Source organism: Phycodurus eques, chromosome 15, assembly GCF_024500275.1.
Source record: "Phycodurus eques isolate BA_2022a chromosome 15, UOR_Pequ_1.1, whole genome shotgun sequence".
Lineage (NCBI taxonomy): Eukaryota > Metazoa > Chordata > Actinopteri > Syngnathiformes > Syngnathidae > Phycodurus > Phycodurus eques.
Window position 1 is genome coordinate 3946432 of NC_084539.1, and position 18595 is coordinate 3965026.

General features: G+C 43.2%; 1 protein-coding gene across 3 annotated transcripts in view; it reads left to right on the plus strand.

The window, feature by feature from the left end:
- stxbp1a (syntaxin binding protein 1a) overlaps positions 1 to 18595 on the plus strand; it is a 46344-nt gene that overhangs the window by 4903 nt on the left and 22846 nt on the right. For all 3 annotated transcript variants that reach the window (XM_061698701.1, XM_061698700.1, XM_061698702.1), the window contains exons 2-7: positions 3309 to 3358; positions 8702 to 8783; positions 8891 to 8967; positions 15562 to 15640; positions 15908 to 16011; positions 18276 to 18424. In XM_061698701.1, the coding sequence (XP_061554685.1) occupies positions 3309 to 3358; positions 8702 to 8783; positions 8891 to 8967; positions 15562 to 15640; positions 15908 to 16011; positions 18276 to 18424 (541 nt within the window). The remainder of the gene's footprint in view (positions 1 to 3308; positions 3359 to 8701; positions 8784 to 8890; positions 8968 to 15561; positions 15641 to 15907; positions 16012 to 18275; positions 18425 to 18595) is intronic.

Consider the following 18595-nt stretch of genomic DNA (forward strand, 5'->3'; position numbering starts at 1 on the left):
GAACAATTTAGAGTTTTAAATTATAAAAGCGATGGGGATTGGTATGTATGTAGCGTTTGCATATTTTGAACAGATTTTACAAAGTTCACACAACAATTAATACATACTGTATATTGCATGACTCCGAACAATGCTCTGTACACAATAGCTCCCTTCTTTCATCAGTACAGTGCCATGAGAAAGGCTTCTCTTATCCATCCAGAAAAGTTTGCCGAACTTTTTACTGGGCTTCTATCAAGCTACAACTTGTGATCATTTTGGTTACTTTAATTATGTGTTATGCAACAGATTTACAGCCATACTCGTCTAACGTGGTTTAACCAAGCAGTAGACAAGGATCAGTCTGGGAATATTGGGGAAAGGCTCCAGGGTTTCTTCCCACGGGGATTATTAATAGTGAGGATAAGCGGTACAGAAAATTGGCGACTGGTTTGCGCATCTGCCTCATAGTTCTGAGGACCGGGTCCAAGTCCGGCCTCACCTATGTAGAGTTTGCATTTTCTCCCTGTGTCTGCGTTGGTTTTCTCTGGGTACTCCTGTTTCCTCCCACATCCCAAAAACATGCATGGAAGGTTAATTGAAAATTCTAAAATTGCCTGTAGTGGGGAATGTGAGAACAAATGATTGTTTGTTTATATGTGCCCTGCGATTGGCTGGCGACCAGTTCAGGGTGTACCCCATCTCTCGCCCAGAGTCAACTAGGATTAGGGTTAGCACCCTTGCGACCCTCGTAAGGTTAAGCGGTACGGAAAATAGATGGGATTGAAAATCCTCCTAAAAAATATTGTAGTATGTTTCAAGGCCTTTTAAACTGTCATACAATCCCCCAAAGGTTATGTTTTTGTCCCTAACTACCATGCTACACTTTTATTATGAAAATAATTTGTCTCTTATCCATCCATCCATCCATTTTCTACCGCTTATCCGGGGTCGGGCCGCGGGGGCAGTAGCTTTAGGAGGTACCCCCAGACTTCCCTCTCCCCAGCCACTTCATCCAGCTCTTCCGGGGGGGATCCCGAGGCGTTCCCAGGCCAGCCGAATGACGTAGTCTCTCCAGCGTGTCCTGGGTCCTCCCTGGGGTCTCCTCCCGGTGGGACGTACCCGGAACACCTCACCAGGGAAGTGTCCGGGAGGCATCAGAATCAGATGCCCCAGCCACCTCATCTGGCTCCTCTCGATGAGGAGGAGCAGCGACTCTACTCTGAGATCCTCCCGGATGACCGAGCTTCTCACCCTATCACTAAGGGAGAGCCCGGACACCCTGTGGAGGAAACTCATTTTGGCCGCTTATATCCGAGATCATGTTCTTTTTTTTTTTTTTTAAGGGAAGGAACGTAGATCGACCGGTAAATTGAGAGCTTCACCTTTCGGCTTAGCTCCTTCTTTACCACAACAGACCGATACAAAGTCCGCATCACTACAGATGATTCACCGATCCGCCTGTCGATCTCCCGTTCCATACTTCCCTCACTCGTGAACAAGACCCCAAGATACTTGAACGCCTCCACTTGGGGCAGGATCTCATCCCCGACCTGGAGAGGGCACGCCACCCTTTTCCGACTGAGGACCATGGTCTCTAATCTATCAAGGATTTTTTAACAAAACAGGTGTCAAATACTTTTCAACTAATTTCCAAATCACGTCACAGATGACTGTCCTGATGTAAAATGTAATGAAATATACCCATATTTTATCTGGAGGTTTCTGGTTATGTTTTTAATATCAGCACTGTCACATCCTCTCTTGAAGGTGAAAGTCCGTGACGGGAGGAGAACCTTGTGGCCTCTGTATGTAATGATACATTTTTCTTAACTCTTATGCCCTCAATTTATTTCTTTCAAGATTCAACTGCGAGGATATGTATCCTGTTAAACTGGACGGGATAGAAAATATGAGGCTTTTGTGTGTGTGTGTTTGGTTGACACAGCTGTTTCACTGTGTTTGATTAGGTCCCTTCCCCTCTGTGGGACTGGTGCTTTCCTGTATTTTTCCAACTACTATCTGGACATCAGAGGGTACAAATCACATTATTGTCTCCTAATGGCGAGTCCAGATGCTTGGCCTCTAACTCCCTGTGAAAATGTGTGTTCTACTTCTATTATAACATAATTTGCTTAAGTTCAATGCTGACTCTGCCCGACTTCTTTGTCAATAACATACAGTATGTTTATTTTCACTAGGAACCCAAACAAGATGTTCCAGAGTAGTTAAAAATAGTGGGCATAGTGAAAGATGCAATCAGCTTTTATTCTTCCTCAGTAGTATGGAATCTAAGTACGTTTTTTACAATATTTGATTTTACTGATAGTTGTTTGCAACCTTTATCATTGAGACTATATAAATAAAATACTCAAATGCAAAGTGTAAAGATACATGGAGGAAAAGGGAACAAGTGACGGGTGGCCCCTGTCTTTATGGAAGCGTCTCATCCTGTGGTACTAGAGCCACTGCTTCTTGGAATATAAGTAAAATTTTTAGAAACAAAAAAGTGCCTAGCAGAGACTTTCGTTGTGGGTCAGTGTTTGTTTTTATTTTGCTTTGTGTGGCCTTCCACTGTTGTGCGTATACTGCAGGTTAACACCCTCCATGTCGTTTTAGTGAGAATTATCCTGTACTGTGTTGGCACTATTCCAGGATCACCTCTCCCACAGGAGGTCAGCTACAGTTCCTGTGACTCACAGAGGGCTCTCGCCCAGACTCTGCCAAATCCTGTTTTTCCCTTCTTGCACTTTCTCTATTTGTCGCTGCCATCTTCTCGACTTGATCTAATATGAACCAATCAACTCTCAGAAATATATCAGATGTGTAGAAACGCAGATATATTGAAATATCTTATATAATAGATAATAATTCAATACATCTGTGATCCTCTTATCATGTTGTAGCAAGGGCTTGAAGGGTATTATGATCACAGTGACATTGCATCCTGTTCCTAGACTGATGACTCTAAATAAATTTATCCTTGTACAAGAGAGATGGTACGCAAACGAATCAGGTCAGTTTAAGTCTTGTTACATGACTTTTGAGACCTGTCATTGGATTGTGGTTATTAACCTTGTTTGAGTCGTACATGCTATTATTCTGACATTATGGCTCCATGTGCAATTCAGGATTTTATAGCGAGCTGTAGTTAGTTATCTTTGAAGGGTGTCAATGTTTTTTCCATTAGCCCAACATTCAGTGTAATTTTCAATGACAAGAACAGTATTGTCAATGTAGTTGGTACATGTTGTCTTTAATGATTTTCCCACTGGAGAGTATAGTATATAGTGTATTCAATTTAGAGGCTTCTTACCTTTCTGTTGCAGAAATTATGAATGATGTCATCAAGAAGGTGAAGAAGAAGGGAGAATGGAAGGTAAGAAGCTACTATAATTACAATACAATGCCTGTAGCAAGATTGTCCTCCTAATGGCCACAATGACAACCGCTCAACATCTACTATGGCTTCCGAAAACATCTCTACGATGCCCCTCCAATATTTTATTTTATATATACAGTGGGTACAGAAAAGTTTCAGACCCCCTTAAATGTTTCTCTCTGTTATATTGCAGTCATTTGTTAAAATAATTTAAGTTAATTTTTTTCCTCATTAACTCATTCAGTGCCAGCCCTCCCCTTAACATGGATATTTGACTTCTAAACCAGTCAGTGGCACTGAATGTGTTAATGTACACACAGCACCCCACATCTACAGAAGAAAACGTAATTGTTGGAATTTTTGTTGATTTATTCAAAAAGAAAAACAGAAATATCACACAGCCATAAGTATTCAGACCCTTTGCTGTGAGACTCATATATTTAAGTCGGGTGCTGTCCATTTCTTCTGATCATCCTTAAAATGGTTCTACACCTACATTGGAGTCCAGCTGTGTTTGATTATACTGATTGGACTTGATTAGGAAAGCCACACCCCTGTCTATATAAGACCTTACAGCTCACAGTGCATGTAAGAGCAAATGAGAATCATGAGGTCAAAGGAACTGCCTGAAGAGCTCAGAGACAGAATTGTGGGAAGGCACAGATCTGGCCAAGGTTACAAAACTATTTCTGCTGCACTTAAGGTTCCTAAGACCACAGTGGCCTCCATAATCCTGAAATGGAAGACGCTTGGGACGATCAGAACCCTTCCTAGAGCTGGGCGTCCTGCCAAACTGAGCAATCGGGGGAGAAGAGCCTTGGTGAGAGAGGTAAAGAAGAACCCAAAGATCTCTGTGGCTGAGGTCCAGCGATGCAGTCCGGAGATGGGAGAAAGTTCTAGAAAGTCAACCATCACTGCAGCCCTCCACCAGTTCGGGCTTTACGGCAGAGTGGCCCGACAGAAGCCTCTCGTCAGTGCGAGACGCATGAAAGCCTGCATGGAGTTTGCTAAAAAAAAACAACTGAAGGACTCCAAGATGGTGAAAAATAAGATTCTCTGGTCTGATGAGACCAAGATAGAAATTTTTGGCCTTAATTCTAAGTGGCATGTGTGGAGAAAACCAGGCACTGCTCATCACCTGTCCAATACAGTCCTAACAGTGAAGCATGGTGGTGGCAGCATCATGCTGTGGGGGTGTTTTTCAGCTGCAGGGACAGGGAGACTGGTTGCAATCGAAGAAAAGATGAATGCAGCCAAATACAGGGATATCCTGGACAAAACCCCTCTCCAGAGTGCTCAGAACCTCAGACTGGGCCGAAGGTTCACCTTCAAAAAAGACAATGACCCTAAGCACCAAGCTAAAATACAGAAGTAGTGACATCAGAACAACTCCATGACTGTTTTTGAATGGCCCAGCCAGGGCCCTGACTTAAACCTGATTGAGCATCTCTGGAAAGCCCTGAAAATGGCTGTCCCCCAACGTTCACCATCCAACCTGACAGAACTGGAGAGGATCTGCAAGGAGGAATGGCAGAGGATCCCCAAATCAAGGTGTGAAAAACTTGTTGCATCATTCCCAAAAAGCCTCATGGCTGTATTAGTTCAAAAGGTTGCTTCTATTACATACTGAGCAAAGGGTCTGAATACTTATGGCTGTGTGATATTTCAGTTTTTCTTTTTTAATAAATCAGCAAAAATTTCAACAATTCAGTTTGTTTCTGTCAATATGGGGTGCTGTGTGTGAGGAAAAAAATGAACTTAAATGATTTTAACAAATGGTTGCAATATAACAAAGTGAAAAATTTAAGGGGGTCTGAAAACTTTCCATACCCACTGTACATATTTGTTTTAGCTCTGCAGTTGGTTGCGACCAGTCCAAGGTGCACCACACCTCTCACCCAAAGTCCACTGGAGTAGGCTCCAGCTCACCCATGACCCTATAACATCAATTACAACATCCCTTTAATGTTCTACAACATATCTCATAAAAGTGAGTATGCCCCTCACATTTTTGTAAATATTTCTTTTCATAGGATAGCCCTAAAGAAATAAAATTTTGCTGCAATGTAGTCAGGGTACACACTGCAATGTAAATTACCTGTTGCCTCAAAATAACTCAACACACAGCTATTATTGTCTGGTGTGAGTACACTTCTCAGTGAAAATGTCCAAAGTGTGCCCAAAGTGTCAAAATTTTGTTTGGCCACCATTATTTTCAAGTACTGGGTTAACTGTCTTTGAAATTGACTTCACTGGAGCTTCACAGGTTGCCACATGAATCCTCTTCCACTTCTCCATGATATCTTGGATCTGGTTCATGCTAGACACCTTATACCCCTCCACCTTCCATTTGACAATGCCTCTACAGATGCTCAATAGTTTTTAGGTCTGGAAAACATGCTTGGCCAGTCCATCACCTTTACCCTTAGCTTCTTTAACAAGTCAGTGGTTGTCTTGGAGGTGCGTTCCATTTTCTGAAGGGAGGGGACCATGCTGTGCTTCAGTATTTCATAGTACATGTCAGCATTCATGGTTCCGTCAGTGAACTGCACCTCCCCAGTTCTGTCAAAACTCATACAGCCCCAGACCATGACACTCCCGCCACCATGCTTGACTGAAGGCAAGACACATTTGTTTCTGTACTCCTCACCTGGTTGCTGCCACACTCGTTTGACACCATCTGAACCAAATACCTGTACCTTTATCCTATCTCATCAGATCACAGGGCATGGTTCCAGTAATTCATGTAGGGGTGCAAATAATGATTATTTTGACAATTGATTAATCTCACAATTATTTTTATTTTTTTATTAATCAATGAATCGGATCAAAACATTTTTTTTAAATTTCCATCCCTTTATTCAGAAATGGGACATTATTTCAAATTGACAGTGCAGACAGTGCACAAACACAAATTGATGATGATTCACTTATTTGTTATGTCTGTAACACCAGAAAATCGGCAGAAATGTTGATAATTATTTTCCAAAGTAAAATCAGATGTTTTCAAACATCTTCTTTTGATTTAACACAAAGCTAATCAGTCTGCTTTCATGTAGGACTACGGAAATCTGGGAATATTTACTGTTGAGAGGCCATTTTAAGTTAAGCAAAGTCTAAACGTTTAATAGATCATAAAAAAAATAGTAACACGGGAGTGAAAATGGCTAATTAGGCCCAATGTGGACATTTTCACGTAGGGGTGTACTCACTTTTGTTGTCAGTGGTGAGACATTAACGGCTGTGTGTTTAGTTGTAGCAAAAGTATAATTTCTTCAGTGTTGTCCCATGAAAACATATAATAAAATATTTACAAAAATATGAGGGGTGTATTCATTTCTGTGAGACACTGTACCAACATTCCCCCACAACATCCACAATGATGTTTTTAACATAAAAACATAAAACCCAAAAACATCCTCCGTTCTAATATTTCAATGTCCGTCAGTCCCTACATCATCCCTACAATGTCCACAATGATATAGTGTCTACTATTCTTTAACTCATGCATAAGACTGTCGAAACAACAGGAACTGCTGAAAGAGTCCTGCACACAAATGACACACATACCTACAACAGGTATGAAAAAGGTCTGTTGTACTAAGATTTCTGAGGGCACAATTTTGGTGGTTACGAATGTCTGCCTCACAGTTCTGAGGTTCTGTGTTCAGATCTCCACTCCTTCCTCTATGGGGTTTGTATGTTTTCTCCCCGCACTCCATGTTCCTGCCACATCACAAACATGCACGTTAGGTTAATTGAAGACTCTTAAATTGCCCATACACTGGGTACGGAAAGTATCCAGACCCCCTTAAAATTTTCACTCTTTTTTTTTTTTATATTGCAGCCATTTGCTAAAATCATTTAAGTTCGTTTTTTTCTACATGAATGTACAACCAGCACCTTATATTGACAGAAAAAAACATAATTGTTGAAATTTTAGCAGATTTCTTAAAAAAGAAAAACTGAAATATAACACAGACATAAGTATTCAGATCCTTTGCTCAGTATTTAGTAGAAGCACTCTTTTGAGCGAATACAGCCATGAGTCTTTTTGGGAATGATGCACCTGGATTTGGGGATCATCTGCCATTCCTCCTTGCAGATCCTCTCCAGTTCTGTCAGGTTGGATGGGGAAAGTTGGTGGACAGCCATTTTCAAGTCATTCCAGAGATGCTTAGTTGGGTTTAGGTCAGGGCTCTGGCATGCGTCATTCAGAAACAGTCATAGAGTTGTTCTAAAGCCAGTCCTTCGGTATTTTAGCTGTGTGGTTAGGGTCATTGTCTTTTTTTAAGGTGAACCTCCGGCCCAGTCTGAGCATCTGAGCACTCTGGGGAAGGTTTTCGTCCAGGATATCCGTGTACTTGACCACATTCATCTTTTCTTCGATTGGAACCAGTCTCCCTATCCCTCCAGCTGAAAAACACCCCCATAGCATGATGCAGCCACCACCATGCTTCACTGTTGGGACTGTATTGGACAGGGGATGAGCAGTCCCTGGTTTTCTCCACACATGCCACTTAGAATTAAGGCCAACAATTTCTATCTTGGTCTCATCAGACCAGACAATCTTATTTCTCACCATCTTGGAGTCCTTCAGGTGTTTTTTTTAGATGGATTATGGAGGCCACTGTGCTCTTAGGAACCTTAAGTGCAGCAGAAATATTTTTGTAACCTTGGCCAGATCTGTACTTTGCGACAATTCTGTCTGTGAGCTCTTCAGGCAGTTCCTTTGACCTCATGATTGTCATTTGCTCTGTCATGCACTTTGAGCTGTATGGTCTTACATTGACAGGTTGGTGGCTTTCCTAATCAAGTCCAATCAGTATAATCAAACACAGCTGTACTTCAATGAAGGTGAAGAACTATTTTAAGGATGATCAGAAGAAATGGACAGCACCCGAGTTAAATGAGTCTCACAGCTAAGGGTCTGAATACTTATGGCTGTGTGATATTTCAGTTTTTCTTTTTTAATAAATCAGCCAAAATTAAAATTTAAAATTACGTTGTTTTTTTTTTGCCAATATGGGGTGCTGTGTGCACATTAATAAGGAAAAGAAATGAACATAAATTATTTTAACAAATGGCTGCAATATGACAAAGAGTGAAAAATTGAAGGGGGTCTGAAAACTTTCCGTACCCACTGTTTGTGTCATTGTTTGTGTATATGTGCCCTGAAATTGGCTTGGGATCAGTCAAGAGTGTACCCCACCTCTCACCCAAAGTCAGCAGGGATGGGGTCCAGCTCTCCTGCAACCTCAATGAGGAAAGTGCTCTAGAAAATGGATGGATGGATTAATTGCAGTTGTTTGTATATTGTGTGTTGTCTCTTATTTCCAGGCCCTGATTGTGGACCAGCTCAGCATGAGGATGTTGTCCTCTTGCTGCAAGATGACAGACATCATGACAGAGGGCATCACCAGTAAGTGAAATGGCCTCACCTAACGTGTTTCCATTTAACACTGTGCTGTGGGTGTACTTCTGCAAGTGCAACTGGAATAACAATGTTTCTCTTTACCATCCAACTAGTTGTGGAAGACATCAACAAGCGACGAGAGCCTCTTCCCACCCTAGAGGCCATTTTTTTGATTACACCGACAGAGAAGGTTAGCAGGCCAGGCACACATTAATTCTCCCCTCCATCTACCTCCTCATCCCCGCTCTCATTATTATAAATGATTGTCGTGGTGATGCTAAGATGCACACATCCCATGGTTTCTTGATTCTCTATGATTGTGTTTCAGTATTGCCATTTGAAAATTAATTTTTAAAAACACTATAAAATGTGCTGGAACACCTCATCCAAATATACACACTGATCAGAGAGCATGGCCAGACACAAGAGGAGAATCAATGTGGCTTTAATATTGACACACAATTCCAATTTCATAAGCTTGAATACCTTACTCAGTCCGCCTTGTACTGTCTGGTATATTCCTGTTTTACAGTGTATAGACCTCACACTCGACAGGCTTTGATGTAGAAAGGAAGACAATATAATAACTGCTGTGAATACTGCCGCGAACGGCGGCCAACAGACTCAATCAATACTTCTCTTTTCTTAGAACCCCTTAGCTGCAAAACAAGATGCCTGACGTAAAATAATGCCCGAAAAAAAGACCCATTAGCTGCCCAACAAGTAACGTGACTTAAAATACCTGAAATGAGCATCATACGGGGGCCGGTTCTAGGAATACATACTTGAGGAGGCAGGCAGAAATGTTAAGGGTGCACCATGTGACAGCATATTTTTATTTTGTTATTATTTATTATCATTAGGCGGCACGGTGGACGACTGGTTAGAGCGTCTGCCTCACAGTTCTGAGGACTGGGGTTCAATCCCCATCCCCGCCTGTGTGGAGTTTGCATGTTCTCCACGTGCCTGCGTGGGTTTTCTCTGGGCACTCCGGTTTCCTCCCACAACCCCAAAACATGCATTGTAGGTTAATTGACAACTCTAAATTGCCCGTAGGTGTGTATGTGAGTGCGAATGGTTCTTTGTTTATGTGTGCCCTGCAATTGGCTGGCAACCAGTTCAGGGTGTACCCCGCCTCCTGCCCTATGATAGCTGGGATAGGCTCTAGCACGCCCGTGACCCTAGTGAGGAGAAGCGGCTCAGAAAATTGATGGATTATCAGAATCAGAATCAGAATCATCTTTATTTGCCAAGTATGTCCAAAACACACAAGGAATGTGTCTCCGATGTACTTCCGCAGCATCCTCTGCTGGGCCTTTTTGAGGACGGAGTTGATGTTGGTCGCCCACTTCAGGTCCTGAGAGATTGTAATTCCCAGGAACTTGAAGGTCTCGACGGTTGACACAAGGCAGCTGGACAACGTGAGGGGCAGCTGTGGCGAAGGATGCCTCCTGAAGTCCACGATCATCTCTACAGTCTTGAGCGTGTTCAGCTCCAGGTTGTGTCGGCCGCACCGCAGCTCCAGCCGCTCCGCTTCCTGTCGATATGCAGACTCGTCACCGTCCTTGATGAGGCCGATGACAGTGGTGTCATCTGCAAACTTCAGGAGTTTGACAGTCGTGTTCGCTGAGGTGCAGTCGTTCGTGTAGAGAGAGAAGAGCAGCGGAGAGAGGACACAACCTTGGGGCGCCGCTTTGTTAATCTTCTGTTGTTTGAAGATGCGTCTCACATCCTGTTCATGGATGGTTAACGCAGAAGTCAGAGGTGTGGTTGTGGTCGCGGGTGCGGCCGGGTGGGTGTGTGGTGTGAAACTGTCCTTTTCAAATCTGCAGTAGAAGGTATTCAAGTCGTTGGCTAGTGTGCTATTGTTCTCAGCTTGGAGGGATCGTCGTTTGTAATTAGTCAGCAATTGGAATGCATGCCAGACTGATTTAGAGTCGTTTGCACTAAACTGTTTTTCCAACTTTGCTGCATAGATCCTCTTTGCAATGTTAATTTCTTTAGTAAGCTGGTTTCTAGCTCGATTATACAGGGCCCTGTCCCCGCTCTGATATGCGTTCTCCTTAGCTTGGCGAAGCTGCTTAAGTTTAGCAGTGAACCACGGCTTGTTGTTGTTGAATGTGCGAAATGATTTTGTTGGTACACAAACCTCTTCACAGAAACTGATATAGGATGTGACAGTGTCCGTATATTCATCCAGGCTGCCAGCTGAATTTTCAAAGACACTCCAGTCTGTGCAGTCTAAACAGCTTTGAAGTTTCATCTTGGCTTCATTGGTCCACTTTTTGACTGTTTTCACTGTAGGCTTCGCACATTTAAGTTCTTGGCTGTACGTCGGTACTAAGTGAATTAAGCAGTGATCAGACGAGCCCAGGGCTGCACGAGGTATAGCACGGTATGCGTTTTTACCGTAGTGTAGCAGTGGTCTAAAGTATATTTTCCCTGGTAGGACAGTCGATGTGCTGCTTGTATTTAGGGAGTTCGTGGTTGAGTTTAGCTTTGTTAAAGTCCCCGAGAATAATGAGGGGGTGAGTCAGGGTGTTTTTCTTCAATTTCGTTGACTTGTTCGGCGAGCGTTAGCAATGCGGCGTTCGTGTTAGCTTGAGGCGTAATATAGACTCCAGCCAGTATGAACGATGCAAACTCACGTGGCGAGTAGAATGGTTTACAGTTTAAGAATAGCGACTCCAAATGCGGGCTGCAGTGTGTGCTGAGCACCGTGACGTCCGTACACCATTTTTCGTTGATATGGAGGCATTTTCCCGCCGGCCTTTGTTTTCCCCGATGATTCCATGTCGCGGTCCGCTCATTGAATGTTGAAGCCGGGAAGCATGACGGCGCCATCGGGTACAGCGTCGCAAAGCCAGGTCTCCGTGAAGCACATGGCCGCGGAACGTCCAAAGTCTTTACTGGTCTTTAACAGAAGATGAAGCTCGTCCATTTTGTTGGGTAGGGAGCGTACATTCGCGAGGTGGATCGACGGGAACGCCAATCACCTGAATGCCGGCTCGCTTCCCTCTGTGGTGCCGCTTCCGTCTCCATGCGCTGAAAACCGTGGACGCCGCTCCGGTGAGTAACTCGGGGAAAAACTGAGCGGATATTCGAAAGTTGGTGACAGAAAGTCCGGAGTAGCCTCCTTGATGGTTAGCAGGTCTCCCCTTGTGTAAGTGAGTCGTGTAAGGCCTCCAAAGACGGACGAAAAACACAAAAACAAAGACAATACTAGAGAGCGCGTTACCGAGGCGACCACACTGGTAGGCGCCATCTTGGAAGCAAAAACTATAATTATTTATTAATAATGAAAAATTATCATTATTTATTAGGCCACTAACTTAGCTATTGCTCCACAGCATCTTTCACTAATGGAAGTTGGGTAACACACTAATAACACACAGGTACTGGCTATGACTGTCACGTGTGGGGAGTAGCTGGACCCAAGAGCAGGCAGAGGCAGATGTAAAATGATGAACAGTTTATTGAGGAAAGGTTATGGAGGTGGTCCTGGATGTGTTGGCAGGCGGCGGCGTGGACATGTGGCAGGCAGTGGACAGAACAGGCGGCTGGCTTGGTGGCAGGAAGGACGTGGGTCAGGAACACCGGGGAGCACTCAGAACGAGGAGACACAAGAGTTAACAACTGAACGAGTAGTTAATTGGCTTACTTGAGTAAGGTTGGCCATGGTCCCACTAGGAGAGGCTGCAATACTAGGATTTCTGGGAACAGGCAGGCTTATCGGTGGTGATGAGGCTGATTCAAGACAGAAAGGGGGGGGGAGGGGCGCAAAGCGCCCTCCTGGCTCCAATAATGGAACTGCAGGGCAGTATATGACAATGACCCTTATACAAGCCCAATTCCAATGAAGTTGGGACGTTGTGTTAAACATAAATAAAAACAGAATACAATGATTTGCAAATAATGTTCAACCTATATTTAATTGAATACACTACAAAGACAAGATATTTAATGTTCAAACTGATAAACTTTATTGTTTGTAGCAAATAATCATTAACTTAGAATTTTATGGTTGCAACATGTTCCAAAAAAGCTGGGACAGGGTCATGTTTACCACTGTGTTACATCACCTTTTTTCACCTTTTCTTTTAACAACATTCAATAAACATTTGGGAACTGAGGACACTAATTGTTGAAGCTTTGTTGGTGGAATTCTTTCCCATTCTTGCTTGATGTACACCTTTAGCTGTTCAAAGTCCGGGGTTTTCGTTGTCGCATTTTACGCTTCATAATGCACCACACGTTTTCAATGGGAGACAGTTCTGGACTGCAGGCAGGCCAGTCTAGTACCCGCACTCTTTTACTATGAAGCCACGCTGTTGTAACACGTGCAGAATGTGGTTTGCTGTTGTCTTGCTGAAATAAGAAGGGGCGTCCATGAAAAAGACATTGCTTGGATGGGAGCATATGTTTCTTCAAGACCTGTATGTACCTTTCATCATTAATGGTGCCTTCACAGATGTGTAATTTACCCATGCCATTGGTACTAACACAGCACCATACCATCACAGATGCTGGCTTTTGAACTTTGTGTCCATAACAGTCTGGATGGTTATTTTCCTCTTTGGGCCGGAGGACACGACGTCCACAATTTTCAAAAGCAATTTGAAATGTGGACTCGTCGGACCACAGAACACTTTTCCACTTTGCAACAGTCCGTTTTAGATGAGAAGCCGGCGACGTTTCTGGGTGTTGTTGATAAATGGCTTTTGCTTTGCATACTAGAGTTTCAAGTTGCACTTACGGATGTAGCGCCGAACTGTATTTACTGACGTTGGTTTTCTGAAGTGTTCCTGAGCCCATGTGCTGATATCCTGTACACATTGTCACATGTCGGTTTTTGATACAGTGCCACCTGAGGGATTGAAGGTCATGGGCATTCAATGTTGGTTTTCGGCCTTGCCGCTTCGAGTAATTTCTCCAGATTATCTGAACCCTTTGATGATATTATGGACCATAAATGATGAAATCCCTGAATTCCTTGCAATTGTACGTTGAGGAACATTGTCCTTAAACTGTTAAGTCTTTTTTCTCACGCACTTGTTCACAAAGAGGGCTTCGGAGAACACTGCAGGTGTTCCAGCACTCCGGCCTGCTCTCTGGCCCGCCATGCCTTTCCCACTCAGATTTTTAATGCAACACATACATTTGCACATTCTATAGGGAGCTGGTTGGACGGGTGGGGGTGACGATTGCGGGTCATCAATGCCCATGACCGCCTCGCCTCACCCCCACCTGTCTCCACAATTTGAATGCATGACATGCCACCACACACGATCACGGTACAGGGATAATGGTTGCCAGTTGGGGACCTGGTAACCATAGTAATAGGGTGGGTGGTGGGTTTTCACATTTCTCTCAGCTTGACTCAAGGACGGGTGGCGGCCCCTGGACGAGCACCGCCTGAGCAAGGACAGGTGGCGGCCGCTGGACTAAACACAACCCAAACCAAAACACAGACCATGACAATAACAGCGTTGTTTGTTTCTATGTGCCCTGCGACAAGTTCAGGGTGTACCCCTCTTCTTGGCCGAAGATAGCTGGGATAGGCTCCAGCATGCCCGTGACCCTTATGAGGATAATGCGGTACAGAAAATGGATGGATGATTTTTTTTTTTTTTTTCACTTTGGCTAAGCTCCAGAGATGCAGTCGGGACATGAGAGAAAGTTCTAGAAAGTCAACCATCACTGCAGCCCTCCACCAGTTGGGGCTTTATGGCAGAGTGGCCCGACGGAAGCCTCTCCTCAGTGCAAGACACATGAAAGCCCGCATGGAGTTTGCTAAAAAAAACACCTGAAGGACTCCATGATGGTGAGAAATAAGATTGTCTGGTCTGATGAGACCAAGATAGAAATTGTTGGCCTTAATTGTAAGTGGCATGTGTGGAGAAAATCATCCCCTGTCCAATACAGTCCCAACAGTGAAGCATGGTGGTGGCAGCATCATGCTATGGGGGTGTTTTTCAGCTGCAGGGACAGGGAGACTGGTTGCAATCGAGGAAAAGATGAATGTGGTCAAGTACACGGATATCCTGGACGAAACCCTTCTCCAGAGTGCTCAGGACCTCAGACAGGGCCGAAGATTCAACTTCCAACAAGACAATGACCCTAAGCTAAAGCTACACACAGCTAAAATAACAAAGGAGTGGCTTCAGAACACTGACTGTTCTTGAATAGCCCAGCCAGAGCCCTGACTTAAACCCAATTGAGCATCTCTGGAGAGACCTGAAAATTGCTGTCTACCAATGTTCACCATCCAACCTGACAGAACTGGAGAGGATCTGCAAGGAGAAATGTCAGACAATCCCCAAATCAAGGTGTGAAAAACTTGTTGCATCATTCCCAAAAAGACTCATGGTTGTCGTAGCTCAAAAGGGTGCTTCTACTCAATACTGAGCAAAGGGTCTGAATACTTATGGCTGTGTGATATTTCAGTTATTTTTTAATAAATCTTTAAAAATCTGAACTATTCAATTTTTTTCTGTCAATATAGGGTGCTGTGTATACATTAATGAGGGGAAAAAAATTAACTTTAATGATTTTATCAAATGGCTGCAATATAACAAAGAGTGAACGATTTACGGGGGTCTGAATACTTTCCATACCCACTGTATTCAATTCTAATGGACGTCAATTATATGAGGATTTGTGGTCTGGCCCTGTCCCTGTTCCCAGTGTACGATCAAGTATAGTGTCTAGGTAATTGTTTGCATCACGCTTACCCGGAAGCCTCCATCAGACCTCCTCATGGCTTCTGTTTCTCCTTCCACAGTCGGTCCATACCCTCATCGCAGACTTCAAGGACCCTCATTCAGCGAAATACAAAGCAGCCCATGTTTTCTTCACTGACTGTGAGTATTTGCAAGATGGCCCAATTTTTTTTGTTTTACACTTTTGGATGCTTCTCTATCTTGGGTGCATTTTTGGTTTCTTTTATTTCTCAATGTGCTGCTTATTATTTTTATTTTTGTTCTCTTTTTGTCCCTATAATTTTGGCTTCAGAACAGTGAAGTATCACTGGGTTTATTTTTGGGCTTGTACTAAATTAGTTGCAAGCCCCAGGTCTTGTATTCCTAAAACATTCAAATAATTGATCATTTTGTTCCTCTCCCTTCTAGCGTGTCCTGATCCTCTGTTCAATGAGCTGGTGAAAAGCCGTGCTTCCAAAACAATCAAGACGCTGACAGAGATCAACATCGCCTTCTTGCCCTACGAGTCTCAGGTAAACATCTGTGAGTTTAGTCAAGTTCAGAAACTGGTGAAAACAAGTCATTAAGGGTTTGTTCAAAACCCTCTACCTCTTGACATTGCTTAGTGAATATTCCATTCAGAGACTAAAAATGAATTATAGTCCGTTTCATGATCCCTGCAGAACTTCATAATGTCCAAACTGTAAAAGCACTATTTTATAAGCAACGTTAATATGGTATGGTATGGTAGTATTTATTGTCAGTCCTCAACATATGTGGACCATACAGAGGGCCGAAATTACTTTTCTAAGAGGCCACTGTCACACAAAAGAAAATAGTGCAGAAAAACAAACAAACCATAACACATAAAAAGACACACAACATCCATTCATATATGCTATTTGTCTTATGAAGCGGTTATAGATGAAAGTAGCTAATCAGAAATGGCTGTTTACATGGTGCCTTAGTCACAGTTTTATATTGACTGTTTAAGCGACAGTCTTTTGACTGTAAACAATCAGCTATTTGGAGATTAGCAGGCAGAGATCAATGGTGTGGATTGGACAGCTGTAAAGGACAGGGACAAGAATAGTAACACAGGGATAGAAAAGGTAACAACCATTGTTCACTGAACACAATGCTGCGGAGTCACCTGACTTATCGTACCTTTATCAGCTCCCCTCTCTGCTATTGTCTTTTGATTTCAGCAATCTCACCTTCTTGCCCTTAGTATGTATAAATCTGTCCTACCCATCCCCCCGCTACACCAACTCCCCCTCAACATTTATTTAATATTTCTCCTTCCTCTTATCTGAGGATGTTTTTTCTCATCCCACAATGCTTTGCTCCATCTTGTCTACTGTTATTAATTCAGAGTCAGTGATTTTCTGCTCCAGGCAAAGTGCTGCCTCAAAGCCCCGCCTACATGCTGATGCACATTCCCATTTTGGATGAGCCAAGAGCAACACAGCGATTGTCGGTCAATTGTAGCAGGACTAACACAGGGACCCTTCTGCAGTGCAGATGCGTGGTCATGTGACTGTAGGCAGATGGGGTGAGAGGCGGCAGGGATGGTGATTGATGAAGGCGAGGAGAAGAGGAAAAATCATAAGAGAGGGAAGAAAATGAGGCAAGGACATGAGAGATTGGGAGGAATAAGGGCAGGCCCATAAAGGACATCCATGGGAGATGAGAGGAGACAAAGACATTGATGGAAAAAAGGACATATTTAAGTCAAAGAAGGCAGAAGCATTGTCAAGAGGACAGGAGGATAGATCATTTTTTTTGCACATTTATGTCAAGCATGGACTTTTTAGGTTTTGTGGTTATTGTGGCCGCAGTAAACACCTCACACCCTCCACACCCTCCTGCCTCCAACTACAAACCAAGAACAAAGGGACACGCAAATAGAAACTGCTAATGTGATCATGTGTCATACAATTAACTTGACTGTAAACTTGGAACATTTCTCCATCAACCAATCAATGGACATCGGTGTGTCTAGTCTAGTGTTGTGCTCAAGACCACACTATCCAAGACCAGGACTTGGCCAAGACCAGAACTCACCAAGGCCAAAATAAGACCAACATTTTTGGCAGTCGGGTCTAAGACAAAACCAAGACCTTCAAAATGTGGTCTTGAGATCGGTCTCAGTCGCAACACCACAAGTTGCAGTCATTACGGGGCTGCTGGGGGGTTGGTAACACATGCATTGAAGGTATTTGTTATTTTACCAAGTGCTTCTCCTTATCACATTAATGAAGAAGCTGGTCTGGAGCGGGCTAGACAGAAAATACAGAGTCTGGCCAGTCTTTGGTCTTGTCTCAGTCCGAGACTGAGACAAGACCAAAGTTTTTGGGAGTCGAGTCTAAGACAAAACCATGACCTTCAAAATATGGTCTTGAGACCGGTCTCAAGACCAAGACCGAGAGTGTTCCAACAATAGTCTTTTTCACCCTTACACAAGCATTCATACAAATATCCTCTTGAATAGACACCTTGAAATAAGTGGACTCTCAGCACTTGATTAAATAAAAACCCTCTGTATTTGTGTGGAATGTTTTTTTGGTTTTTGAATCAGAAACATGGAATTCGCTCAATAGGAAATATTTTAGTCTCTGAAAAAAATTGGTGCTCATAAAATGAGAGAATAACACTGCTGAAAAATCATAGAAATTACAGTATCATTTAAAGAAGAGGGCATTGTATAAGAAGCTTTGGGCGATTGAGGATACAGAAAACAAACCTTTGAGCCATGGCAAAACCTGGTGTAAGTTGTGTGGTTATTTCTGTACAGGTATACTCTCTGGACAATGCTGATGCTTTCCACAGTTTCTACAGCCCTCATAAGACCCAGCTGAAGAATCCTGTGATGGAGAGGCTGGCTGAGCAACTGGCCACGCTGTGTGCCACACTGAAGGAATACCCTGCAGTCAGATATAGAGGGTGAGACGCCGCTAAATGGCATCAATGGGCGCAACCTAAAAATATAAGAACAATGTTACATTGCAGTGTTGCCTGTTTTGTATGCTTTATATGACTTGGTGAGACAGTGGATATTTAACAATAATCTACTATTGTGGGGTGATAATAAAATACAGTGGGAGGAAAAAGTAT